We start from the raw sequence: 26,463 nt of genomic DNA on the forward strand, positions 1-26,463 counted from the left end.
AGCCCAGACCAAAATCTAGGAATCCAGTCGATCTTCGACCGCTCGTTCTTCTGCTCTCTTCGTCACTCCAGCTCTTGCTCTTCCCGCTCTATCTCATACCATATCCACAGCAGAACAAAGGCTAATCCAAATGGCTCTGCTCGTCGGGGTGGCTACACATCTCCGCCCGCGATGCCCTAAAACTGATTTTCCTTCTTCCTCAACCTTAAAGGACCTTTGTTCCTCTCAATCGCACCTTTCACCTTACCTCCCTTCCCGCCGATTACTGCCTTGTCTCTTTTACTCCTCTACCCGACATCCTCGATTGGTTACCGTCTCAGCCGCGGCCATCTCGGTTGAGAAGACGGAGAAGGATCGATTCCCTGTCACGGTCACCGAGACAAAGCAGCCACGCTCGAGTGTGAGATATTACTATATGTTTTCTCTTATAAGTTTTGTCACGTTTGTTTATTGATTATTGATTTTCTTTTATGGTGGAAATGGTTGCCAATGATGGATTTTATTTTTTTTTCTTTAATGTTTGTGTTTTGTAATTAATACATCTAATATCTTTATTCGATATAGTGGAATTATGTTATGTGCGGTGGTGCAGTGCAGAATTTTCTTGTGCTCCATGTGATTGGTCTATACACAATTGATAAGCAGTAATATATCTTAATGGTTTCTTCTTGATGAAAATAATATTTTTTGAAATTAATGATTTATTGTCACTTAATTTTTTGTGTGAAATTAAAGTATTATATTTTTAAGGGCTTAAGGATGTTTAAAATTAATAATGATTTTCAACTAAATGATTTGTATGGAAAATTTTGCTATTTTCCAAAGCATATCTTCTAAATTCAAGCAAACAAATGGGCCCATAGCATCTTAGCCGTGCTCAATTTCTAGAGATTTATTAAATACTGGATTTTCTTTTGTTTGTTTAGTTCCAGATGTTGAGATTATATTTTGACCCTAGTGCCCAACAGCTATAGTCTCATAATATTTTGAAGGTTGTTGAGGTTTAGATTAAATTTTTGTAGATGGGATGGACAAGTGATATTGCGAGTAGTATTATTAGTCTGAAGTCAATTACTGTATTAATATTATTTTTGTTAATAACCCATGATATTAATTATTCAAGAAAAACATCCTGGGGAAGTTATGCATATAAGGTTTTCATGATTTAACATGGTAGACTAAATCTTTATTTAACATATGATTTACTAATGAAGAGCATACTTATTCCTCAAATTAAGATTGTACATAATATACATGATTATTTAGCCTTTAATGTTCCAATTGATTTCATTTTTTAGAATGAATACACTAAAAATTACTCCAGTTAAGAGGAAGATCTTTAGCTAAGAATATGAATAGCCGATTTTTGTAAATTTGAAGCACTAGAATTGAACATCTTTCATCATTCATATACATATTATCAATTTATGATAAATTTCAAAAAGATGCAGAGATATAATACATGTAATAAATTTAATTATGAAAAACTTAGTTGATTGTATTTCTTTGGACATAATGAAAGCATCGACTCTGAAAGCTTTCTAAATCATCCGATAAATTTTAACCTCATTCATCACAAATTTAGGTTTGTTCCATTTATCTTTATATCCAATAAGTTCAATTTGTCTTGTAGTTATTTTGGTCATATTGTAAATAAGAGTTTGAAATATGCACCTGAGTGAATGCCTTCATGAAATTAATCATTAAATCTCTTCTTAAGGTCATTGCAAGCAACTTTACCGGGCATCATAATCAAGGCTGACCTCATAGAAACACAACTTGAATTATCATGACCTAATTGCCCCCAAGGCCAAACATTACTCATCCCAGTCAATTTCATCACTATTCATTTGCCTAGTTTGTGCTGAACCAACCCCTAGAGTATAGAAACTATGAGATAAACTCATTGAAAAACACATGCATATCAAATGAACATAAAATAAAAAAGCTTAATGGGGAATGCATCAATTTGAACATGTCATTTATTGCGCATTTCATAGGGTAAGCTTGAAAATGAAAACTTTGTCATAACATGCCATTCCTTCGTATCATGCATTTTACCATTACATTTTGGTGCAACTCTAGGAATCGATGGACCCCTCATTGGAGAGTTGACATCCTGATAGTATGAATAACTGTCATTCTATGAGAGTGCTTTCATGCATATTCCTTTGCCCACAATGGTATGTTCATCTCAATGTATATTCAAGCTAAGCACCATATCATACAAGCATATCATTTCATGTATTTTACATATCATGAGTGTTTATATAATATAAAGGAGTTCATGGAGATATAATATGTATGGTACATAGTCATATATTTTCATTGGAGAAGATGACTTGTTTGCCAAAAATAACAGTCATAAAGAAAAAACTTAATAGCTAATGGTCTAAGTCTTCCAACTCAAGTGCAGGCACAATATCTTGTTGATGATCCTTTGTGTTGTTTAGTCATTGCTCCCTAGTTGCCGATCTCTTTATTAGTGTCTTTGCTTAATGCCTTAGTTTCAACATTTCGTCCTTTTGCGGTCTTCACCATTCTTATTTTAGTTTATTGGGAAACGTGTTGATTGCGACAGGTGACACCCCAAGGATAATGAGTAATCTTTTGCTTGTGGCAAATTCTTATGATTTTCTTTCATAATGAGATCCATCCACGCTGCTAATTTATTCACCCATGCAACTCCCTACTCCACGTTCTCTGTAAATGCAGATTGACATGTTAAAATGTAGTTTGACTTGGCATATTGGTTGAGTCATTGGTGTTAGCAAAAGCGCAATGATAAATAGGGGAAGTTTTGATGGAACTCTTAGTTTGTGCATGCTATTCCAAGCTCAATGGAAATTGACTTATGGATTGCATATAAAACCATATCTATCTAGAAGACATATAGTTCGTTAGCCCCCTAATTCCCACTGGGTAAAGCTAATGAAAGAAGTTTGTTTTTGTCTTAACCGACCTGAGCTTCATGTCCGTTTGGACAAAACATGTTTGTAATACCATAAACTGGCTGGGTCTTGCCCATTAGCCCATACCTGTTGGTTCAAACATGAAAAAATAAAAAGCTTCCTGAATCCTTGGTCCTTAAAATGAATATCTCAAAATTCAACATTATGAAGAACTCCAGATCTTTGTCATGTTGGATAATGCTATGAAGAAGAGTAAGAATCCTTACCATGAGTGGAATGGCGGCAGTAAACTAAAGATATTACAACTAAAATGCTTGCCAAAAATGCTTTTTTGGGCAATTTTTGTATGCCATTATTTCGTGGGATTTAGCAGAGCTATAACCTTTATTTTGATCCCTATTTCATATTTTGTGGTTTATATTGATACATCTCTCTTTAATTTATTTTTTTTTAATTAGCTTTATTTTAAATTTTTTTTTCCTTATTACAGGTTAGGTTATGCATAGAAGTTCCTCCGAACAGTTGCAAGGAGAGTTACAACAAGGTTTTACGTGAATTTTCAAATCAGGCGAAGGTATACTTTTTGGCGTCAAGCCCATTTATTCTTATGATCTACCATGCTTATGTTGTGTAGATATCTTTGAGCATCTATTAGGAAGTTCTTGCAAAACTCAAGACAATGCTTGGTTGAACTTAAATTTCAGCAATCTCCAACACAAACCACAAATAGAACAAGAAGAATAAGAAGAAAACTTTTTAATATATGAAATAGGGACGAAACAATAAGATAAAATGAATCATCAATTGGAGAGGAAGATCCAACTCTCCCAATCTCTAGCTGGCAGCTAGAGACCAAACAAAACCTTAGAACTCTCCAAACTTTAGCAAAAACATGATATCCCAATCCTTAAAAATTTTCCTCCTTAAATCATACAATCAAAAAGGAAATCCCTAAACAGCCCTTTGAAAATTTCCTCTCAAACTACATTAAATTTTTCATTCAAACCGGCTGGAAGGGTGGGCGGCATTCCCGGGGACACAACTCCTGCTACGCCACTAATAAACTTGCCTGGACCTGCTGGACCGGTCTAACAATTCCTTCTCTCAAAGACCCACCTTGTCTTTAAGGTGGAAGGATGGAAGCTGATGCTTCACTCTCTCGTACGACTCCCATGTGGCGTCATAGTCAGGTAGGATCTGCCACTTTATCAGCACTTCCTTGAGCTCACCTTCTCCCTATGGTACACCTTTGAGCTTCAAGGTTTCCAACACCACTTCAAAGTCCTCAGTTAGTGTCCCGAGTATCTCTGAGCTAGCAACATAATCACCAATAGCTCTCCTCAATTGTGAAATGTGGAACACTAGGTGTATGACAACAATCGGCGTAACATCAGTCGGTAAGTCACAACTCTGATCCTCTCCAATATCGCGTAAGGGCCAAAGTATCTCAGTGCCAACCTCTAGTTTCTGCTGTTAGCGACCGTCCTTTGTTTGCAAGGGTGACTTCATACCTCATCTCAAATTGGATGTCTTTCCTATGCTTATTTGCCTACTTCATGATCTGCTGAACCCTCAACAACTGACTTTATAAATCCTCCAGCACCCTATCCCTCTCCTCCTAGTATTGTTTTACTGAAGAAATTAGTGTGCTACTCTGCCCAAAATGCACCAGATAGGGTGGATCCCTTCCGTACAGTACTTTAAAAGGAATTATCTAGGAAGTCGAATGATAGCCCATGATAGCCACTTGGCCCACAACCGAGGTGTCTCTGAAGCGAAATATCGCACGTAAGTCTCCAAGCTTCTATTAACCACCTTCGTCTGCTCATCTGTCTAAGGGTAGTAAGTGGTGCTCCTCTTTAGTAGTCCCCTGCAGCCTGAACAATGCCCTCCAAAAGTGATTGAGGAACACCTTATCTTGGTCAGAAATTATAGATTTCAGTACCCCATGCAGTCTGACTACCTCTTTGATGAATGTTACTGCCACTATCACTATTGTGCAAGGATGTCGTTGGGGAATGAAGTGAGCATACTTGCTCAACCTGTCAACTACCACCAGAATCACTTTAAATATCTTAGACAAGGGTAACACATCTATAAAGTCCATGATGACATCCTCCCACACCTTGTCTGGTAGAGATAGGGGTTAAAGTAACCCTCTGGAGCAATGATTATATACTTATTACGCTGGCATACCTCATATTTAGCCACGATCTATTTCACATCTTTGCGCATCCCCCCTTCAATGCAACTCTACTGTCAATCTCTTATATGCTTCTGCACACTATGGACTGAGGTTCGTGGCAATACAAATAGTCTCTCCCCCTCTAAGGAACTGGCTATTCTCATCTTTCAGTAGATTTGCTATGATCCTTCCCTGTTCTTCATCATGCACACTCTCCTCTTTAATAACCCTCAATCTATCATCTGTGGTATCGATATGACTAAATCCTGGAGCACTCCCATGCATTTGGACAAGGCATCAGTCGCCTTGTTCTCTAACCCTGGCCAATACTAAACTCGAATTCATAGCCTAATACGGAAACAGACGGTCGGATATTTATTATAATTCTTTTAATAGCAATAATTATTCACTATACTAATATCCAAAGTACAACTAAATAATCACTAAAATAAAATTTTCAATTTAAACATAAAATAAATCAGTTTGCACCTATTTTCATTAGATCTTATTTTCTGTAAACGAATTCTTCTCTTTCAGTTGTTTAATTCACATGAAATTTATTTGACATTTCAATTTAACAATTTAAGTTTTTCATAATAAACTCGATGGACAATTATAATTTATAGTATATATATATATATATATATATATATAGTGTTAGGTATGTAAAATGTTATTATTTTTATAATTAAATTGTTACAAATATGACCTCTTGTTGAAAAATGATTTATTTGATTTAGAGGCATTATAATATATATATATATATATATTTGAAATGAAATTTAACAAGCACATGTGCATGAAGGAATTAGGCTGTTGAGCTAAATATTGTAATTGCTATAAACAAGCATAATCAATCACTTTGCTGATTTTCGTGCTGAAATCACTTCCAAATTTCTTCAGTTTCTAAATGGCCTCTTTAATCCAGCACCTAAGGTCACACACTCAATTACATAATTTGCATTGTTGTCTTAAAACTATACTTTTATTAAATTTAAATAAATCCTCCATTAACATATATATAATCTTACCTTAAACTTTTCTTGTTGGCTTCAATATTCTATCTCATCTCAATGACTTAATTCCTTCTCTATGTCGAATATCAATGATATTCCTTTGCATTGAATATATCATTTAAATAACATTAATTATTTCTAAATTATTACACCATCATTATATTTACATTATCTACTGTTAATTTCTAAAAATGATTTAAAATAAATTATTCTTAAATTAAATTAAATTACCTCGAGAAATTTTTATTTCCTTCCCTTCTCGAATCGAGACTTCCACCAATTGGATTCTTCTTATTAAACAATCATATATTATTATTTCAGTCAAAACTAAAAATTATATATTTATATTATTTTTTAAAATTTGAATATGAATTGAAAAAAAACTTACTCTTTTCCCATCATCAAGGAGGCTCAAGAACTCCGCTCTCTCTCTCTCATCAAACCTTGATCTGATGACAAACCCTTAACAATAAACACTCTTAAATTTTGTCTTTTACAATATCTCTCTTTCTCTCCTCCAATTTCCTCTTCCTCTCAGTTGGTGCCTCCTCTTGGTTGCTACCTTATTTTGTCCGTGTGGTTCCACTGGAACCACTGGAGTGAGCGAAATTTGATATCTCATGCAAAGAGTTGCATTTAAACACTCATGAATGCTCTGTTTTGCTCTTTCATGCGATTCGACCCCTTGCCCGCTCGCTCTTGCTCTACTGCGTAGCCCGCTCATTGGTTTGAGTTTAAGGGACTGGTTCGATTGAACTAGTTCAGCTGGGTGTTACAGTTAACTATTTTGTTAGCTTATTTGGAGTTCCTCTTTTCTCACTTGTGTGTTGAATAAAAAAGTCACACCAATAATTTGGTTGCATGACAGCCGTTATGCTATAAGAATTTGTTAGTGTTCAATAATGTCTTTTAATACTAGACTTCTGTTGCACAGAATATTGACTTGAAAAATTATTGATGATGCAAGAGTGATGGTAATGATGAATGAAAAGAAACTTTTGACTCCTAGTAATTCCTTACGTGATACCTATAGTGTTGTATGCTCAAAACTTCATGATTCTGCTCCATCTGTAAGTTCCTTATATTATAGATGTATAATTGTATATAAATTCACATATTTATACTAGATTGCAAATTGTCTTTTAGGTTCCTGGGTTTCGCCCTGGGAAGAAAATTCCGGAGAACATATTGATAAATTACGTGGGTCTGCATAATATTCAGCAGGCTGTAATTGAAGCAATTTTGAAGAAAACACTTCCACAAGCCATGATATCGGTACGAAGCATTTGCCATTCAAGCATTGGCATCATGTGCTGTCTGAGTAAACAAATATTACTTGTTTCATTTCAAAAAACTACAACTTTTGTCGATGTATTGTATGATTAGTGTAGGTGGAAGGAAGGGCTTTGAAGGATTCTGTTCGAATTGTGACTAAATTTGCGGAGATGTATGATAGCTTTTCCCCGGAGGATTATTTCAGGTTTGTGATAGTTTGCCTGTAGTTGTAATTTGGTTTTTCTTTCTTGGTTTTTCTCTATCCTTTTTCATTTGTTTGTATTATGGAATAACCCTTTACCCGAAACTTTTCTAAAATTAGTTCTCTATATTGTTTGTGCTTTGATCATGATTTGGCATAGCTTTTGACTGTCTAGGACTTTTCTGTGATGTCCAGCTTAAATAATTGCTATGTGCAGAGTGTTGATTAAGCTTTTAGATCTCAAATCAAGCATGCTGGACTTATATTGGATAAGCGGCAGTAGTGTCCTCCATTTCCATCGTTGAACCAATGATCTGCTCTGTTGTAATCAAGACAATAACATAGGTTCGAAGATGCGATGTTGATTGATGGTTAATTGATTTGATTCACAAGACATTGACGTGCATAATTAAATTGAGCATGAAATTATAATCATCACTACCAAGATTTTCCTAACAATTTGGCTTCAGATTTAGAAATCCTTCATTCTTTTTTAAGACCTACATTTGCTGTTATTTTTTGTTCTTTTGAATTCTGCGAGTGAAATAATACTGAATGAGCATGATGATCTTGTTGAATCCAGAAGTGTTCGTAAATCACACCAAACTATATTGAGAGTATTGTTTGAATGAAATTAGAGAAATATAGAGAGAATCAAGAATTCTAGAATAAGACGCTCCGAGGTTTCTATAAAATAGGCTTGAGTATAGAGAATTGATTGTTAGAGATAAATTAAGTAAAATTGTGTAAACTAAGCTCACTAATCACCTATTTATAGATTTAGGTTGAAGCTTGAGTGTTACAAAATTGGCTATTTATATGGCTATATAAGAAATAAGAGAAAATAAATAATTATGTAGTCTGATTGGATGAAGTCGTCTGCCGAGCTTTGAAGAAGTTGTCAACTTGATAACCGGATTGCCGAGTAGTCGATCAATAGTTCATTTGAGAAGTCATTCCTCGAGCAGTCATCAGGATGGACTTTATGGATAGTAATTGCTAGGGCTGAATATTAGACTTTTTTTTGCTCACTGGGACATTCTAAGATCATGGTACCTACTTGAGGCTTGTTCTCTTGTAACTTTGTGAGTATGAGATAGAGTAGATCGAGTTGACTTGATTTCATATGGCTTGATTTATCTTGAATTGGATTGCCTTAGCTTGAATCGGATTTTTTTTTTTTTTTTTTCGGACCTCCCTTTGGTTTAATCGGATTTTTTTTTTTTTTTTTTTTTTGATATTTGAATGTACATTTAGTTCCCTTATTATCTTATATCTTTGGAGGTTTATTGAAAAAAAGGATAAGATAAATAGTATTCTTCATTAATTAATTATTAACCCTTAATAAATATTTATTTTAATATTAGATATTAGTCAAGCAGTTTGATGCTTACTTCTAACATTATCCTTTACTCAATGTCAGATAATACTTAGCCTATAAAAGAAAAATCTTGCTTCTTAGTCAAATGCTTGATTCCTTGATTCCTTCTTCTTTTTTTAGTTCATTGAAATTTCATCCTTGTCAATAATAGAGGTTTCAAAAGATAATATTAACATCTCTAAAGAAGATATCATTGCTATCCTATTCGACAAGTGTAAGAAAGAAGGAACTTCTTCGGAAAGAAGAAGAAGAAGAGAGTTAAAATTGAAGAGTGGAAGACCAATGACGAGATTTAAAAACTCACTTCTTCGTTGAAGCCTCTGGCTGACCAACACTCTTCTTCTCTTGCTGTTGTGAGAAGAGATGCTAACTTGCCAGTGTTTGATATTCCTTAAGTCGAAGTTAGATAGGAGAGAGAATGTAAAATCTTAAATTTTTAGTATAATTTTATGTCAATAAATTGTACATATTTAATTTTAATGAGCGAATTTTTAATGAAGTCATTTTCTCTATAACTCTTAGGGATGATGCTTATTGGTGGTCCTACTCGCTAAGAGCTTCTAGCAGAGAGAATAGAAATTGACCAAGTGATTGATCTATTAGAGTCCGGTGATGCTTAATCGCATATAGAGTTTGAGGAAATTGATATCGTCTGGCCATTTGTTGCAATAATCAAAGTTGAAGCCACCCAACTGTTGATTATAAAAAAAATAAATGAGAAGAAATTTTGAATCAATGTAAGGAAGAGCAATTGCCTCCGCCGACCCCACCTTGTCAAAACGACGCATCTCTTCGCACAATAGCCGTTACTTCACGATAAAAGGGAGAAAGATAGAACGAAAAAAAACTTACGCTCTCGCTCCTTCGACTCCGTCGTTCCTGTTCGATTTCCTTGCTTCGCAGGAGGTGTATAGGGTTCGCCTTTCATCTTCTCTTTTCATCGTTGTTGTTCGGCTTTGTTTCTTTGCAAGAAGCGAAGAGATTGCACGCATCGCTCCTTCTGCTCCATCGTCGTTGTTCAGCTTCAGTTCGTAAAGGCCACACGCGCCGCTCCTTCCTTTTTGTCCGACCTCGTCACTTCGCAAGAGGCATAGAAGTTGCACGCGACACTCCTTCGGCTTCCCCCTTGCTGTTTGACTTTGGCTCGCTCGTTGCTGTTTGACTTTGGCTCGCTCGTTGCTGCTCGACTTCGGCTCCATCTTTGTTGTCTGACTTTGCCTCTTCGCAGGAGGAGAGATTGCATGGGTAGCTTCTTCGGCCCCTTGTTGCTATGCGACTTCGTTGCTTTACAAGATATATAGAGATTATAAGAGTCGTTTCCTCGACTCTTTTGTGATTATTCGACTAAATTCCTTCGACGACTAACTTAGCCGAACTGGATCCTACTCGAACCAACTCTTTTTTTATGTATATATATATATATATATATATAAGAGAACTTTCAAGCAAGTGTCGAAGACCTTGGGCCGTTGTACCTTAGGTCTGGCCGGGGTAGTTTAAAATTCGAAGACCCGCGCCGTGATCTTAGATCCAGGCGGATGGTTTTAAATTCGAAGCCCCCGTGCCATTGATCGTAGATTTGGGCGGGATGAAACAAAATTTGAAGACCACACGCAGTCGATCTTAGATCCTGGTGGGATGATTTTAATTTGAAAACCCTACGCCATTGACCTTAGGTTCGGGTAGGAAGAAATTTCAGCAGACGCCGTCCCGATTTCTCCCTCGGTGAGGAGGCGACGTCGGGAGGTTGCCGAAATTTTCTCAAAATTTAGAAGGAAATTCAATCGAATGTTGATTCGACTAAAATGTGAAATTTGATTTTTAAATATTAATTAACTAACTTAGTTAATTAATGTTTATGTTTAATAACAATTAATTAATTAGGATCAATCAAAATAATTGACTAATTGAGATCTTTAAAGTCTCCTATATCGTCAAATGCATGAGAGCGGAGAACCTGTGAACACTCATTCTCCTCTAGTCCCTCTAAATCTAAATATTTTCTTCTTTTAAAAACCTTTGCAATCATCATTAAAAGTACGCTTATTTGAATCGTTACTAAGAGCTTATTACTAAAAATTTTGATAAGAATAAAAGGGCGAGTGTATTCTTCCATTGTTTTTATCCTGCTTCTCATCATTCTCTCAAATGTCATCCCGCATGAATGAGAGCTACTTATATGTTATCATTTCATTCCAAAGACTGCTACGAATATCTTTAAATGAGATTGTTTCGACCGTCTCTAAATGAGGACCCTCTTTAAGAGATTCTAACTCAAGTAACATTAAGTGGAAGATTTTGAATTTTTGTAATATTTCAAATGTTATTCCTCTTGAAATGTTAGAAATCTCTAACTATCAAAACATTATCTCTCTCCCTCTAGTTATCGAGGTAGCATAGATTGTGATAAATCATTTCAAAATTAATTTAATTATATAAAATTCAGGAGCTTTTTAAAATATAAGAGCATTTCAAATTTTTGAGAATTTTAAATTCTAAAAATTTTAAATTCTAAAAATTTTAAAATCCGAGAGTTATTTTAAAAAATTTGAGAGCAGTGAAATTTAGAATTGATTTATTAGTTAATTATTTAATTAATCAAATGAGAAATCTTAAAATAAAAATGCAATAAATAAAAGGAGGGGGGAGAGAAGTTTTCACTAAATAATATATACAACATTGATTGTCAACTCTCCAAAACTCTCAAACTCCCCAAATCCCTTGGACAAATTGCTCCAATCCTCACAAACTCTCCAATAATTTTCAACTCAAAACAACTCTCAAATCAATACAACTCTCAGAACCTCCATAAAATTCTCCAAAGATCCCTCCTGTACAAGCTCCTACAGCTACTTGTGGACTCTATCCTCTACAATTGCAAGCCCCCCAACTATTGCAACTATTGGCTACGAATACCTGCAAATAAACAAATAAAGAGTTAGTACATCATAAATAAATTGAATGAATGTTGATAAATCTAAGCCACTACTAATAAAGCAAAGTATTAGAAAGCAAGAAAAGCTAAGTACTGAAAAACTAGTAGAGCAACAGTACTGAAAAAATGAGGGAGCAGTGGATTAATATAGTAGGAAAAAGGTTACGAATACAGAACAACTAAAACACTAACGCAAGTGTCAAACCTCTCAAAACACTAGTGTCAACTCAACAAACACAATTAAATTCTAAACTTTTGGGCAACCTTGTTTATAAGAACTTGGTTGTAAGACCAACCATCCGGCAACTTTCAAGGGAAAAGTCGTAAGTCTGACCTTAGGGGAAAGTTTTAGGTAAAAATTGACCTAACTCCTAACCCCTAATTAAAACACTGGTCACTTCTAATAGAAGTCATAAGTCCGACCTTTGAGGGAAATGTTTAAGTGATAATACAACCCTAGACTCCTCACACGGGCATCCTAGTCTATAGGGCTTGGTTGTAAGACCCACAACTCGGGCCACTTAGCTTACAGGGATAGGTCGTAAAATCAATCATTAGACAACTTCTAATGAAGCAATAAGACCTATCTAACTAAAATCTTTGTGCTACCCTAAGTAGGGGTGTAAACGAGTCGAGTCGAGTCGAGTTTAGGCCCTTATCGAGCTCGGCTCGTTACATGGAAAGCGAGCTCGAACTCGAGCTCGTCTCACTGTAAACGAGCTCGAGCCGGCTCACCAACCATGGGCGGGAATTTCTTCAAGGTAATAGCGTGCTCGTGCTCTCGAGGTTGCAGCAATCCGTTGGGCTACTAAAAAATTTCAAGAAACTGGTGCAAAAGCTAATGTACATACTCAGGGACCTCGACTAACTCTAAATCTCGGACCCATCTAAGCTCTATAGCTCCACCAAGTAGCCCAGCTATGCTCCCTATATTGCCTCTAAAGCTCCCCTTCCATAGTCAAATATTTATAGTCCACCTTTGTCTCCCCGATCGTTTGTAACCACTTCATCCTAGGATCACATCAGTGCTCTCCAAATCCAAGGAAAGAAAATCCTCCACTATTTATATGCCCTGGAAGGTTAGCAACAACCTCTTGCAAATTCCCTTACTACTCTCCACCTTTTTTGTTCCCATCATGACTTCAAAGTTCCCTGTATCTATCAATTTCAATCCCAACTAGTCCATGACCTGAGTGGAGACGAAGTCCCAACTATTCACCAAGAGCACTATTGGTTGCTCTCTGGTCTATTCTCTTCACCTTTATGGTGTGATTTGAAGTAAATACCACCATTGAATTTAGGGACACTTCTACTACATTTGGGTGTAAGGGCTCCCCTCCTTTTGCTTCCCCCACCAGATCCTTATTGTCGGTCTCCTCCTCACAAACCATAAGGACGTGGAGTGTGTGATCCTTGTATCGATGGTATGGTGCATATTTCTCATCACAGCAAAATCACAGAACCTTCGCTCTCTTATCTTATACCTCCGCCTCTGTGAGACGCTTGAAATTGGTCTCGGGGCAAACTTCCCCACTATTCTCCCTCGGTGTCTCCCACTGAAATGACACCGCCTAGGTTCTCAGTGCTAGTGAAGTCGAGATACTTCAGGTAAGAGCCTCCTGCCACCCCGCCATAAAACTCTCTTCCTGCTATCCCCCCATCAAGAAACCCTGTTATGCTCCTTATTAGAGCCCTAGGATATGTCTATTGATGGAAGAAACTCTTCTCATCAAACTTTTCTCGTCTGATCTCTTTTCCATTAGATTCAGTCAAGGAAATCCTAGTCAAATCGTAGTTAGGATTAGCAATCAGAACTGTCGGTGGAGTTTTATATTACATCTCAATGAGCTTCATCATCATTTCCTCCATCCCTCCAAATCAATTCTCCATGGTTGAAAACCTTCCTTACATGATTGAAAAACTCCCTTCGATGGTTGAGAATTTCTCCCATCCTAGAATTGATTTGCTCCACTTCGCCTTCCAATGCATCCACCTTCTCTACTACCATCTTTCCAAAAACTCTTTCTGATATCAATTTGATACGTCTTTGAAGTAAAAATACCAAAGGAACTAAGTGGAACCTGCAGGAATATGAATATAATGGCTGATTTTTGATTCCTTCTTCAATAATAATGCAAGATACAATTGATCTGCTATTTAAGAGGTAGATCGGCTCTCCCATAAACCATAGCCGCTGCTAGGAAACTCACAAATCCAAAAAAACTACAGCAACATAACATCACCTAACCCTAGCCAATATCCCCCTTTTAAATAGCCATAACCCTCATTAAACACAATAAAAATCTTCCTAAATATTTTTACCCTGATTTCTCCTCCTTACATAATGAATATTAACTTTCCTAGGCCCCACAAGAGTGACCGAAATCCTCTCCCTACCGGTTGGCTTCCACTCTCCCTGGTTTGGCCGGTCTGAGTTAGACTGCTGCTTCCACGCATAACAAATACCCAGAGATTTCACCCTTCAATAAATGTTTTTTGAGAAGCTCCTTGGATGAGGAACTCATGGCTTTTAAAAGGTTTCATATCACTGGTTTCTGATTGCAAAAGTTGAAACCAACATTAATAGGCTTTGGATGACAGAACTATAGGACATGATTAAGACATGTTCTTTAGGACCACTGGACGGATTGAATACTATAACTTTATAAAGAACACGTTTTAATAAATAATATATGAAGGAATTTTTGCCGTATGGTAAAAGGTTCCTTTCAACTTCAAAAGGTAATTAGACACTAATTCCAGTTAAATGCAATAGTTTATAAGATCTCTTTTTGTAAATAATGGACGAATGTTGCTTTCTTTTGATAAAAGGTTCCTTTCAACTTAAAAAGAAAATTAGATACTGATACCAATTTAATGATAAATTTGCTAATGAAATCCTGACTGGAGAATACTCAACTTGTACCTAATATAAACCGTTCAAACTTTTGATAGTTACATTTTCGATATGACTGATACGTGCCATTTTTTTAGTTAGGGAAGGCTTGAATTTTGTTTATAACTGTAAAGGAAAGCACAGGTTGTCTGCTAATCTTTAGCAATCATGCAATCAATTTTTTGTATGATTTAACTGGCTTCTTTTTCTTATTATATTTGTTTTTCTTGGTTTTGCTGGCTTCTAGATATGATGTTTTAGTTGATGTAGTTCCTGAGATCAAATGGTTGGCGGAAGCCAAGTATAAGAATTTGAAGATCATTGTTCAAATTGACAAGACTATTACTGCTGAAATAGCTTCTGAAATAGAGTTCAAGCGCCGCTATAAGGCCCAAGGATCTTTGAGAATTGTAACTGATAGAGGTCTTCAGGTATTTTTTTTTTAATTAGGAACGTGCTTGATGATTCCTTAGATTCGCCATATTTCTTCATTTGATTTTTTATTTGCCAAATAAACTTATTTAATGTATAGTACGAGATAAATAATTTTCTTATTCTCTTTTGTTCATAGGAATTAGGATATTATGTTTAATCAGTCAGTTCAATAGAAACTTTTTGGAATTTTGATGCTATCTTTAAGAAATTTCTTCCAACATCAATTTCATAGCTGGCCTATTTGTTGAAGAAGCCGGTTGAGTATCTGATTTCTTTTGGGTCCCCATTGTCCTCAGTGCTGAATATATTGGAAGATTTAAGTATTATAAGGTCTGTTCGCTTGCTGATTTTCTGTATCTATATATGTTTCTGCATTTGGAAGCTCTTTTGATCCATTTTAATTTAAGTATAACCGATAAGATAACAGGTAAAGGGGTGACATATCTTGCTACTGAGTTAATACTGTTTTGATTTTCACTAGATCTGTTTTGATTTTCACTAGATGGGAGATCTTGTGGTGCTAGATATTTTGGCTGCTAGAATTGAAGGAGATTTGTCTATAGGTGAAAAAATTCCATCAGCAGAGAGAAAAGGTTTGTTTGCTTTTGGATACACTGCTACCATTTAGTTAAATGCCATCATTATCTTTTTTTTTTTTTGTCTATTGTTGAAAATAGCCATATGATTTTCATGGCAAACTACTCTTCAAACTTTCTTTACTTTGATTTTGATGCTAATATTTACTTTGTATGGTATGAGTTTTATTATTGAAAACAACTTCTGGGAGGCGTCGAGAAGAAAGTATAGCTATATTCTGATTTGCTGCATTATTAATTCTTAAAACTTGCTTGTTCGACAGGATTGTTATAAATAATCTCTATGCTTATGATTGGGGGAGATTTATTCCCATTTCAACACGGAGTTTTAGCTTATAATTTATACTCATAGCTTGAGAGTAATTTTCATTGGTTTTAGGGCTGTTCAATTTACTTGTTATTCATGATAATCATTACAAACTACATTTCTCTGTTATTAGGCATAATAATGCTAATCACATTGTCTATTCTATAACAAACTAATAAAAATGTATATGCTCCAAGTGCACATTAGCTTGTTGGACTTAATTTGAGCATTTCTTGTAATATATCAAGTTCCAAATTATGTTATTATCGATATAATAAAAACACATATGTGGGCTTTTAATGGGCCTCACACTGAAAAATGATTATTGCAATTTTATTGGAAAATAAACAAACTCCATGTGACAGTCAATGGAATGTAAAGACACCGAATGGTATAAGAGGTTGAACATAGTTTATTTAGTTATGGAGCATCGAGTTTTTTAATGGGTGCAAGTTCCCATTATTAGTTATATTCCATGTGCGATACCGAAAAGCACTCTCAATTATTCGGTAATGTTCATGTTAATCTAGCTGAACTGAGGTGATAAAGGAAACTTAGGCTTTGGAGATTGGGATCCTCCATTGGAGGAATTCATGGATGCCATTGAATTAGAATATCATCCAAAGATAGGACCAATGAGCCCCACCATAGGCTATGAGTGTATGGTTCAGCTTAATAATAGGTTTAGGAGGCAATGTAGGGTTCTCGATGAGAAGACTTGCAATCACACTATGATGGCCAAGGAAACTTAGGCTTAGAATATGAAGGCATTTTCTTCTTGGAGAAAGTTAAATAATCGAGGAAGAAAAGGTAAGCCTAACACAAGAGTACTAAGAGAGCTATGCACAAAGATAGGGATAACAAAAGAGGAGGGGAGTTGGCCTTGGATGGTTAGAGAAGTCTATCATTTTACAATTCAATGAGTTGTAAAAAGAAGAGATGTTTGGAACCAAACTGTTGAGCATCATATGAATTTAGATCATTAGGGAGGTCGTAAGTGATTCAACTACATTCTAACCAAGTGTTGGTTCATTCTCATACAAAGAAGACAAAGGGGACGAGGGAGTTCGTTCTATCACTTGGAGTCAAGGAGAATGAAGGGGATCGATTTCATTGTTAAGAGTTACGAAGGGAAACTAACTAGTTGTCGGTTCAGTTGCCTAGTGTCGAGGGTGGAGTGGTGGTAGCTTGTTTTTGAGGAAGAAGAAAGGGGTTTTATTCCTATAAATTAGTATGAGACGAGGGGGAATTGAAGAGGAAGATTGAGGCAAGGGTGACCGAGCATGAGGGAGGAATAGTGCATGAGAGAAGAACGAGCTTTTGTGACTTGCGAATATTATATTAGGAAATAAACTATATTTAAAAGGAGAAAAATTTAAATATCCAATTAGAGAATTTACAAGTAACTCGTCATTAAAAATTATGACGGCAAGAAAGTCTTTTATATAGGTGTTAAATCTATCGACGTTGGAATAAGGAGCAAGAGTGAAACATTAAAATATCTAAATTCGGGGTGAGTACTCATGTTTGTATTTTGACAGTAATAACTTTGTTTTCTCTAATTTGATTGCATTGAATCATTTGACACTTGTTAGTTAATGATTATTGTAAAATTTCATCACTATTTATTTTTAAATTTTAATAAATAGTCATATTGAAGTTTTTGTTTAATGTAAAATAGAAAGTTCTTGAATGATATATTAATAAAATGACTATTTAGGAATGCTTGTATGTGCATATTGATTAATGGAGTTTACTCCCTTATGATATTGGCTAGGAATGCAATATACCCAAGCGCAGGAAGGGGAAAATGAAATGAAAATGAAAGTACTTTCATTGATACTATTTTGACGGTGTCTTCTATGATAATTATATTAGTTAGAAAATATTATGACATGATATATGTATTAAATGTATGCATAAAATATGATTAATGATCATTTTCAAAATATAAATGTTATTAAATAAATTTACTTTATATTTTACAACAAGCAAGCATGTTGAGCAAAATATCATGCATTGCTATAATTTAGAAGTATCACATACTCAGTGAAATATGTTATGATGCTCCTAAATCTGCAATCGTTTATAGGTATTATTCAAATAATTTAAATGAGTGATAGAGGAGAGAATGTTTATTGAGGCGCGACTCGTCGAGAGAAAGGTACTTATTAAAATAGTTACAGTATTCTTTTTATTAATATGCAATTGAGATTTTAGTGGTTCTTTCAAATAGTTATTAAACAAAATTTTAAATAATCGTCCGACCATCTATTTTTGCCTTGTTAATTCAAGCATTCGTGTCGGGTCATGACAAAAGTGGTATCAGAGGTCAATAACTATCTTAAGAATATAAATCATGATAAAAGAGCTATAGGAATGATTAATGGAAAAAATGTGCAAAATTTAGAGATCTGACTAAATAATATGTTAACATTCCTATATATATCATATATATGGATGATCAAGAGGATATAACTGATAAAAATATGATAGGACAAGAAGTACCACATGAGGTGATAGTAAACACCAATATCTTTACCTAGATGATGGCAGCTATGACCCATCTGCTTCAAGAATCCATATTGTGAACTGGAATTGAAATGGATAAATATCTAAAGTTATTATATAGGACTTGCGACCACCCTATTTAAGGGTAATTTGGAATTGATTGAGGTAGATAATTGGTTGTTTGGAATAAAAAAAGAAGATATTTGATTGCATGTCATGGCTTGGTAAGAGGAAAGTGTCACTCGCTGCATTTACCTTAGATGGAGAAGTACAATGGTGACATCCTCAATATATTGGTCAACTAGGAATACTTGTGGAACATTTTAGAGAATGCTTCGTATATATTTTTATGAGGAGGCAGCTGCAAGACAAATTCATAAGATTGCTGCAAGGAGAAAAAATCAGTGATGCAATATGAAGCACAATTTATAACTCTATCGAGATATATATCGCAGTTGCTAGCGACTATAGAGAAGAAATGTCCTCGATTGTTATCTTGTTTAAAAGATGCAATTAGGCAACCCTTAGTACCTTTAGGAATCAATAACTATTTAGTATTGGTTGAGAGAGCTATAAGGGTGGAGATTGACTTTTAAATCACTTAGAAGTAAAAATATTAGCATAAAAGGAAGAATGCTGAAGAAGATGTGCGCAATAATCAATCTAAAGGATCAAATGGGAATAAGCCGAAGTTCAGCCCTAGTAGAATTAGCGGTGGTGTTTCCATAAAGTTATGGAAGCATTTGTTAAATGTGGAAGGTTCCATAAGGGTGAATGCCTCATGAACTCTATCGCAACTGGTGTCATTAGTCGGGGCATATAACAAAATTTTACCCTACAATTGATCAGAAGATTTCAAGAGAGATGATTTTAGGTGAATAACCCACACATAAGAGTTTTGGTAAATAGAAGATGATATAATCGACAACTTCAGCTCCATCACAAAATCAACCAAGACAGAATGTTCGACCACTGGTTTATGCTTTGACTCGGCAAGACCCAGGAATGTGTTGATGTTTATTAAGTTATTTGAGATAGATGATTGTAATAATTAATGCTTAGTAACTAGTGATATTATATTAAATGTTTTACTAGTGATGTATTTGATGTTAAAAATTATGTTGAATGAAATTAAGATGTCATAGCTATGTTTTATTTAACTTATATTGGCTAACTGTAACTAGAAGTCATATGTAAAGTTTGAGGATGAAATTTTTATAAGTGGGGAATATTGTAATATCCTGAACTTACTGAACCGACTATAGTCAATTCGCTGCCAGATGTCGGGGAAAACGAAGGACATTTGTCGCGTGGTATTGAGAGAATACGAAGATGAACTTCAAATCAGTTATAGTCGATTCAACTAAATTTGAACCAAGCGTTAGTTTATTCTCATACAAAGAAGATGAAGGGGACGAAGGAGTTCGTTTTGTCACCTGGGGTCGAGGAGGATGAGGGGGATCGATTCTGTCATTTTGAGTTGCTAAGGGAGGCGAATAAGTTGTCGGTTCCATTGCATAATGTCAAGGAAGTGGAGAGGTGGTAGCTTGGTTTCGAGGAAGTTGAAAGGGGTTTTATTCATATAAATTAGTGTGAGATGAGGGGGAATCGAAGAGGAAGATCGAGGCGAGGGCAACCGAGCATGGGGGAGGAATAGTGCGTGAGAGATGAGCGAGCTTTTGTTACTTGCAAATCTCAAGCAAACTTGGATGAAAAGAGTTGAGGTTTCCGACGATTGGGAAAGTGGGATTAGAAAATAGGTAAGAATTTAACAATTTCTTTTATTTACTTTTTTTTTTTAATATTTGTAAGGTTTTAAAAGCCAATATATAGAAATTAGAGATGAAATTTATAAAGTTATTAAAGTTTAATTTTACTTAAATAAAATTGTTAATATCTTAAATGTATATACATACACATTAAAACTATGATTTTAAATTTAATATGTTAATTAAATTAAAAAATATTAAAATTTTAATTAATGTTTTCTAATTAAAAATGATGATGATTAGTTTTCAAGGATATGCTTATTATTAATGAAAAATAATTAATGGTGTATATTTATATCATCATTTAAAATTTTAACAGTAAGAAAGTCTCTTATATAGGTCTATCGACATCGGAGTAAAGAGTGAGAGTGAAACATCAAAACATGTGACTTTGAGGTGAGGACTCATGCTCCTACTTTTACGGTAATAACTTTGTTTTCTCTAATCTGATTGCATTTAATAAATTGACACTTTTTAGTTAATGATTTATGTAAAATCCCAACATTATTTATTTTTAAAATTTCAATAAATGGTGGTACCGAAGTTTTTGTTTTTTAGCTTGATAATTCATTAGATATACTATAGAAAGTTCAAGAATGATATATGAATGAAATGATTATATATGACTGTTTGTATGTGCATGTTGATTGATGGAGTAAACCCCCTTATAGTGATGAATGGGGATGCAATATAGCCACGCCCATGAAATGAAAATGGTTATGGAAAATGAAATGGAAATGGAAGTACCTTCGTTGGTATTATTTAGATTGTCTTCTGTGACGATTGTATTAGACAGAAAATATGACGTAATATAATTGTGACTGTTGCATTAGAGAGAAAATATTATTATATGTTATAGGTATTACATATATGCATAAAATATGATTGATGGTTGTTTCCAAATTTAAATGTTAATAAATAAAATTAATTTATATTTTACAACAAACATGCATGTTGAGCAAAATAACTTGAACTACTGTAATTTAAAAGCATATCGTACTCTGTAAATTATGTTACGACTTACTCTTATATCCGCAAATGTTCATAGGTATTTTTCAAATAATTTAAATAAATGGAAGATGAGAGAACGTGTATCATAGATGCTACTCTTCGAGAGAAAAATATTTTTTAAAATAGTTATAGTAAAGTTTTTTTCATTAAAATGCAGTTGAGGTTTTAGTGATTTTTTCAGTGTATTGAAAATAATTAGTTAGCAAGCAAAATTTTTAATAATTGTCTTACCATATGTTTCCGCCTCGTTATTTAAGCCAATGGATCAGGTTGTGACTTTGGAAGACAAAGGGAAATCTCACCTTGTAGGCGAGATTGCTCGACCTGAATTTAAGGGCTGTTATGCATATTATTCTTTCTTATTAGCCAAGTTTCTATGGATGTGAATTAGACTCATTATGATATTACATTGGCACGAGTTTGCCAACTATTCTTATGTCGATTGCCCCGAGTACGTAGCATAGGCAAATCTAGCTCTTGGTCTTTAGTAGCCTAAATCTTTCTTATCATAGATTGGCTGAATGTTTTTTTTTATATATATTTTCTAGAAAATAGAAGGAATTCAAAATAATTTTATTTTATTAAATTTAGGTGGAAGACTTATGAAATCTGGAGTTTAGTTCTGGAACAGTAAAATAGGCCGTGTGCTGAGGTGGAAGGAGGAAATTTAGTAGCCTTATAACACCGTCACTCGCTCCGACTTTTATCTTAACACTTTATGGGCTTGACCCACAATACATCATAGTTAATCACAAAGATATCAACATGAATTTATCATCAAGAGCAGATTCTTTTTTTATAAATATCTGAAGTTATATTTTAAACATAAAATTCAACATTGTAGATTCGATTTTGAATTGATGAAGTTTAAATTGGATAGTTCAGATTTTAGCTTGGGGAAATTTGAAGTCCCTTTTTAATGTTATTATGGATTCTTTGAATACAGATTGATTTTCTCATACTTTTTTTTTTCATAGGAGAGGTGCCCTTTAGATTTTTTTTTATTATTCTTCTATAAGATTATTTGTACAACTCCTCAGGATAGCACTTAAATGATATGTTTTCCAGGGTTTCACTTGGACACAGAAGAGAGTGACAACCTCCTTCCTGGGTTTCTTAATTCAATACTAGGAATTAGGCAAGGCGAAACAAAATCATTTTCTCTTCAGTTTCCAGAATCATGGGAACAAGTAAATCTCTGTGGCGTTCAGGCTCAATTTACTGTGAGTTTCATTTTTCTCTAGCTTTTTAAATACATCCAATTATATTTTTTTTTACTCTACTGCTTTAAAATGTAGTCGCATTTCCTTCTAATGTAGGGCAAATTATTGGGTCAGGTGACCGGAGCCAAAAGATAAGTTCGGACAGCCAATAAAAATTTGCCGCGTCACCTTGCGCTTTAGTTGCGCTTTTTGACTTGCGCTTTAGTTGCGCTTTGGTTGCGCTTTGGTTGCGCTTTGGTTGCGCTTTAGTTGCGCTTTGGTTGCGCTTTAGTTGCGCTTTAGTTGCGCTAATTTTAAAATAATATTTTATTATTATCCGAACCTATCTCTGCGTTCGGTCACCTGACCCAATAATTTGCCCTAATCCTAATGTAGGATAGCTTGGTGTCTAAGGTATTGATAATCCAAACCTATGATAAAGATGCGCAAAAAAACACAAAAAGATTACAAGTCATAGATTTTCAATTTTTCATATCAAGCAAAGATCGTTCCTTTTTTTATGCAAATCTGAAAACACGCTTAATTCATTCTAAATGATTATGTAAAAATTGGCATAATCTAAAATAGTACTCGAAATCTGAAAATGCATATAAATTTCTACAGTTATTAGGATTCATATGAAAATTAGAATGCAATATCTTCGGTGAAATATCAATCCTGCACACAAACCAATCCTTAATTTAGTGTTTGTTTATAGAGTTCTATTTATCTTCGGTAAAATAACGCAAACGTAAACCAACAAGGCCGTGTTATGAAAAAAATTCACTGTGTCTAAAAACTTGCATATAAACTACTTGCAAGATAGTGATATAAATAATTTCAATCCAATTTAGTGTTTGTTTATTGAGAAGAATGTTGTCATTTTTGCATATAGATTTATTGAGTTTTATTTATTTGGTGTGCATTATTTTTTCTCTACTTCGGTCAAAGGCAATAACTATCAACCATACTCATTTCGTAAATCAGTTATTATAACATTGTATTTCATTTGCTAAACAACAAGGAAAATCACTTGGGGATGGGGAACTTGGTTCTGACCTTTTACTACTTTTTTTATTCTTTCTTCATGCATTTTTTTGCACATTATCAATGCATAATGGTCCATCGATTGATTTGTTTGTCAAGCTTTTCGAATAAATAGGTGGAGTGCAAAGAACTATTCTATAGAGATCTACCTAAACTGGATGACTCTCTTGCAGAAAAGCTCTTTCCTGGATGCAGTAGTTTGAGTCAGGTCCCTCCTTAACACATACGTCCTTTATAACGCAGTTTGTATGCGAAAAGTTGCATTCATGCTGCCAAATTCAGCGCTGAGGCAATACAGCGTGTAGTAATGCATATAAATATGTTTATGTTTTGATATTTAACAAATGAATTCTTTCTGATGCAATGCCTAGGTGCGGGAATCAATACTACAAAGATGCAGAGAAGTAGAACAAACTGCAATTGAACAAGCAACTGATAATGCAATTCTAGAACAACTGTCTAAGGTATGCCACATTTTTTTGGCAGAAACAAATAGATTTGAGTACTCAAAACTGAGGACAAGATATATGGCAACGCAATTTTACAGTCTAGCATCTTTGTCTAAACTTTTTTTTTATTATTTTTTTTTATTTTTTATTTTTTATTTTTTTTACATCTTGCCTAAACTCATTTGCACATGGCCGACGGAAATAGCATTATCGCTTTCTCTCCTTTTCTTCTTCTGTTAAGTTTTTTTTTTTTTCTCAATTGTATGTATTCACATGGTAACGTTAGATTGTTGAAGTGGATATACCTCAATCCTTATTTGAAGAGCAAGGAAGACAGCTTTATGGAGCCAGACTTCTGCAACTTCAGGTAATGGATAAACTTTATATTGTATTTTTTGTGATTAATTTTCTAATTTTCCCTTTGCACAGGCTGGGAGGAAAGTTAACGAACAACAACTGTCATCTCTTTCAAGTGAAAAGGCGGTAAATGAGTATCTTGAGAACCAAAAGGAGAATATAACTAGTATAATAAAACAGATGTTGGCGGTTGGTGAAATTTTCCAATGTGAAAATCTTGAGGTATAAATTAGTTTGGCTTTATGGTAACCCTATCTTTGATAAGTTGCATGCATTGTGTATATAAAAGACAAAACAGATACCCATGCTCTCTGCCTGGAAGATATATCATTCCATGCAGGAGCAATATGAAACTAAATTCTAATGCTGACTCTTGAAACTGCTGCAGTACTCAACTGACGAACTAGTCAAAGAGGTTGAGAATTCCGTGGAGGAGTTCAAGCGCCATAATCAAGAGTATGATGAAGCAAATGTCAGACAGCAGGTGCTTATGTGCATCTGCTAATATTCGTGCATATTAATTTTATTCTAGATTAATTGAGCTCTTGATGTTATAAACGTTATGCTTAGATGAATTGTTGTGGAACTGGTATTGAAACTTCAGTTAATACTCTTGCATATTAACTTTATTTTAGATCGATTAAGTTCTTGATGCTAAGAACCCTATAGTTGGTATGAATTGTATAGGAGATAGTAAGTCTGGTATTGATTGATGAATTTTGCATGTGCGCATGCATCTCTCGCTCTCTCTCCCACTTTCTCTCTTACACTCACGCACAAACATGAACACAATCACAACCACAACCACAACCATATCTAAATGTTTATATATATGGACATATGTTCATAAAGATCCATGACAATGCTTTGTAAGATACATTCAAGAGATTTTTTGTGGCACCTCTATGCAATTTTCATGATTTAACTGAAATATCTAATGTGCCCCTTAAATTTATTGAAATAGAATTTCAGGCACGTCTCTATAGTTGATACTTAATATCCAACTAAAAACCACCATTTTTTTTACTGATTATGTAGGTGCAGGATGTCCTCGAGGGAGCGAAGGTTCTTGAATGGTTGCGAGAGAATTCTGATATCCAGTATGTTTTCAGATGAGAATAGATCAGACTGTAAATGGTAGTTCCTCACTTGTAAGAATTTTAATTCTTCCTTCAATGAACTATTGGTGGCAGTTTTGGTTCCTTTTTGCCTTTAGATCTCCACAAATGGCGATCTTCTGTTTATTGCGTCAGTCTTCCAGTAATTTATTATGATGTATCATTAATCTCCTACCGTTTATTTTTTTCACTCCTATCTTGTTCACATTCTCTTGAATGTTGACTTGTAATGTACAACTCTGATGGATGATTTTTGTGTGTGAGGGGTTATAACTTTAGATTCAGATCATTTCCAATCATCCTAGTAATTGCAAAAGTAAACTGCATGCCAATGGCTCAACTCATTTTGGGTTAATTTGATTTGATTTTCTCAAGATTAATGGATTTGAAGGAAAAGATTAAGAGATTAATCCTAACCTTCAGCGAAAATTATGAAGTTTGAATGGGGCAATTCCTTGTTTCCGTGGTCATTCTGGAGAATCGGGGTCCTGTTTTGTGTGTGAGAGAGGTTATTGCAGAGGGTTGTGCAATGTGCATGGTTTATTTATTTATTATTTTCGTTGTAAGATATGTCTAAGCTTACTGCGGTCTTCCATTCCAAACCATATTAACGAAAGCATAATCAACAGCATAAGGTAAATAAAATTCAAAACTAGAAGAAAAATATCAAATATTTGCAAAACTGCATGAATGGTACCTTAGACATCCTAGAGTGATGCATAAGCTAGAGATATTTAGATAAAAATATATTTGGGGTGGATCCTTAAAATAGGAATGTTAGTTAAATTTTTGTTATTTTTTTAATTCAATATTGTTTTATTTTTGCTATCCTCATAGGACACCAAGGAGGAACAAAACC

At 34.6% G+C, this 26,463-nt stretch overlaps 1 protein-coding gene across 3 annotated transcripts; it reads left to right on the plus strand.

Annotated features, from left to right (window-relative positions):
• LOC110099023 (trigger factor-like protein TIG, Chloroplastic) lies at positions 1–25,854 on the plus strand. 3 transcript variants are annotated; one of them, XM_020826033.2, is made up of 13 exons: positions 1–400; positions 3,403–3,486; positions 7,260–7,388; positions 7,505–7,593; positions 15,050–15,233; positions 15,740–15,830; positions 22,500–22,654; positions 23,796–23,888; positions 24,052–24,144; positions 24,416–24,496; positions 24,559–24,708; positions 24,875–24,970; positions 25,525–25,854. In XM_020826033.2, the coding sequence occupies exons 1-13, from the start codon at positions 131–133 to the stop codon at positions 25,600–25,602; spliced, it is 1,593 nt and encodes a 530-aa protein (XP_020681692.1). In that variant the 5' UTR covers positions 1–130; the 3' UTR covers positions 25,603–25,854. The 3 variants fall into 3 exon arrangements, with proteins under 3 accessions (XP_020681692.1, XP_028556875.1, XP_028556876.1); XM_028701042.1 differs by lacking the exon at positions 23,796–23,888; XM_028701043.1 differs by lacking the exon at positions 25,525–25,854 and having other exon boundaries at positions 24,827–24,968.
• The last annotated feature ends 609 nt before the right edge of the window (positions 25,855–26,463 follow it).

The sequence above is a fragment of the Dendrobium catenatum genome, unplaced genomic scaffold (assembly GCF_001605985.2).
Source record: "Dendrobium catenatum unplaced genomic scaffold, ASM160598v2 fragScaff_scaffold_1632, whole genome shotgun sequence".
In the NCBI taxonomy this organism is placed as follows: Eukaryota; Viridiplantae; Streptophyta; class Magnoliopsida; order Asparagales; family Orchidaceae; genus Dendrobium; species Dendrobium catenatum.